Genomic DNA, 2,828 nt, shown 5'->3' on the forward strand with positions numbered 1-2,828 from the left:
CATCCATGGAGAGAACCTTAATCATTGTTGCCTCTATCCGGCAGAGGAAACATTTTTGATCTATTTATCAAATAGGAGTATCATGACAGTACAAATAACACAAGTAAAAAAAAAAATCAATGTCCGCAGACCACCTAGGAGATGCTCTTAGAAGTTTCAAACCGAGGAATATAACTTTTACCCTTCTCCAATCCTGATAAGCATAGGAGGACTATAGGAGTGCAGTATCTGGCACTCGGCCACAGTGATAGATAGATTGTCGTCAATCTGCAGTTTCATTTAATTTCCACGACGCAAGCTGGCAAAGACCACATGCATGGGCATTTCTTGTGATCATTGCAAATAATGCTAGCCGTTCGATGATTGTGATTAGGACAAGAGCGCTTGTTTCGAGCAAGACCGACATCGGAAGACATCTGCGCCGTGCAGTGCTTTGCTGGTTTGTTTATATATGGCAGCCTTATTATAGGGGTCATGGCGATCGGTAGACTGTATACATACAGGGGCATAATGCTGCCATGGCAAGGAAGAAACAAATGCACGGTGGGTGCGTGCATGGATGGAACATTAAAAACGAACAAGATAATCCTGTCAGTTCACTCTCACAAATTGGTGTCTAAATAAATAAACCGTTAAAAAGGAAAACTAGAGAATGCACTTGCACAATTATTTAAGGGAATTGCTAACTAAAATCACATGGGAAAGAAGGCCTAAGCTAATTATATTAGGTACGGAACATATAATATTTTGACATTGATATGTACACCGGACCAGACCAGACCAGATAGTTCTTCCTGAACTCTTTTTTATGTATATAATATAATATACGTGGAGCTGAGACAATCGTTAGATGATCAGCTGAGCGGAAGTTGGGCAAAACCCAAGATCACCGAGCAGCCTAGCTTTCAACCAAACCACTGCAAGTTGCAAACGCCAAACAGGGAGACACCATTCTATATAATGACCGCCGGACAGTTCATGGCCTGTGGGAGCTAGCTATCGTTACAGCTCAGTCTACAGGTGAAACATCCCTTGCTTCTCCCCTATATATACGCCCCCCTGCTGTGTCCCTCAGCACACACCCTCCACACAGCACAAGTCAGTCAGTAGTGACACAGCAACCTGGGGAGGGAGAAAGGGAGAGACACAGAGAGAGAGATGAGAAGGAAGGCCATGTTCACGGTGGGAAAGAGCAAGGGGGTGGTGGCATCGCTGATGCACAGGAGGCCCTTCCAGCACATGGTGCTGAGGAGGCTCAGGGAGCTCAAGAAGATAGTCCCCGATGCCCGGGACGCGGACGTCGACGTGCTGCTCCGGCAGACCGCCGAGTACATCTGCATCCTGGAGCTCAAGGTGGCCGCCCTGCGGAGGCTCTCCGCCATCTACGGTGCGTGACGGATGCCGCACCTCCGTCTCAGTACGGCCCGCCCACCGCAATGCCCATGGTTAGAGGTTTTGAGCCCCAGAGTGGATGCAATTGTACATTAGTTGGGTAGGAAGAGCATTTCTTGCCTGCTCATCTCTTGCACCCCCCAGAAGTACTACGTTTGTGAGCTGGCTCCTATGTGCGGTCACATATAGGATCTTGTTTAGCAAGACAAGCCGGTCATTGTTACTGACAAGGCAATGACTGGTGTTGGCTACAAGAACAATTATCTAAGCCCCTCCCTGCATCTTATCGAATATATAGTTGTTTCTATTCAGCTTTCCTTTTCAACTGTTTCCTGGATGACTACAACTAATGCACAACAAGAAATCCACTGTTTAGATAAAGTAATTAATATTATATTTTTATCACATTATGATTTATTTACTTATTTGGCAACGGTACAGAATGTAGTTATTATCCTCAGAGTGAAGAACAGAGATGTAGTGTTCAACACCATAGCTCCGAGACACTGTAATCACAATAAAATCCCGGTCTGTAACTTATTTGGGGCTCCAGCACAAACTCACAGTGTTGGCAGATTCTTCAACATAATGTGTTGATCTATCTTGGATAACACATAACAGATGCCGTGCAAAATAAAAATGTAAGAAAAATCTTACATAAAGATCTGTCAGAATTTCCGTAAAAAGTGAACAGAACTTATTTTAGTCAAGGTCCATTGCTTCAAGTACAACTGTGGGATTCCTTTCTAACCATGTAAGATATAGGCGGATGCGTCACATCAACATATGCTCCAGTGATTATGACAGAAAAGTAAAGTTCAGGGCAGATCTTACCTTAGTACAGTCCCATTTGTGAAGCATCCAAGAATCAATGTTCGTCAATATTTCTCAGGGTTTTCAGCTATCAGCAAGGAAATAAGTCCTGACTGGTCTCTCTCCAGATCATCATTAACCGACATGCCCACTTGCTACTTTGAAGTCTAACTCCTCATGTGAACCCCTAAAAAACAGGTGTCCGACAGCAACACGTAACAGAACTGCAATAATGCTGAACAAACTTTGGTGGATACACCATGATGGCAGGCCAAGTAAAAGGACGATTAGGGAGTCTAATAAATTACCATATCCATTATATCATGTCCATTTCAAGAATAGTCTACATTATGTTTTAACTTCATATTCTAATAGGTGCATACCATCATAACCCGAACAGCATTGCACAGAAGTAATGTAACATCAGTCACAGAAGAAAATCTCTGTTAGCAAGGCTGCAAGGGTCTTAAAATGTCATGTACTTGAGGTTATGCAACATGGAGCAACAAGAGTGCAAGGCAACACAATCAGAACAACTGAACTGAAACATATTAAATGGTACGACACATGCCAAGGAGTGGTTTCACTATTGTCCAAAAGAAGTAACACATTTTACTGACATG

General features: G+C 43.4%; 1 protein-coding gene across 1 annotated transcript; it reads left to right on the forward strand.

Moving 5' to 3' along the window:
• Positions 1 to 1,056: 1,056 nt before the first annotated feature.
• LOC123116214 (uncharacterized) lies at positions 1,057 to 1,703 on the forward strand. Its single transcript, XM_044537203.1, has one exon. The coding sequence runs from the start codon at positions 1,159 to 1,161 to the stop codon at positions 1,393 to 1,395; it is 237 nt and encodes a 78-aa protein (XP_044393138.1). The 5' UTR covers positions 1,057 to 1,158; the 3' UTR covers positions 1,396 to 1,703.
• The last annotated feature ends 1,125 nt before the right edge of the window (positions 1,704 to 2,828 follow it).

This window comes from Triticum aestivum, chromosome 5B, assembly GCF_018294505.1.
Source record: "Triticum aestivum cultivar Chinese Spring chromosome 5B, IWGSC CS RefSeq v2.1, whole genome shotgun sequence".
NCBI lineage: Eukaryota > Viridiplantae > Streptophyta > Magnoliopsida > Poales > Poaceae > Triticum > Triticum aestivum.

What these genes read in the sequence shown, in the direction of transcription:
- LOC123116214 (XM_044537203.1), top strand. Translation starts at nt 1,159, where the DNA reads ATGAGAAGGAAGGCCATGTTCACGGTGGGAAAGAGCAAGGGGGTGGTG.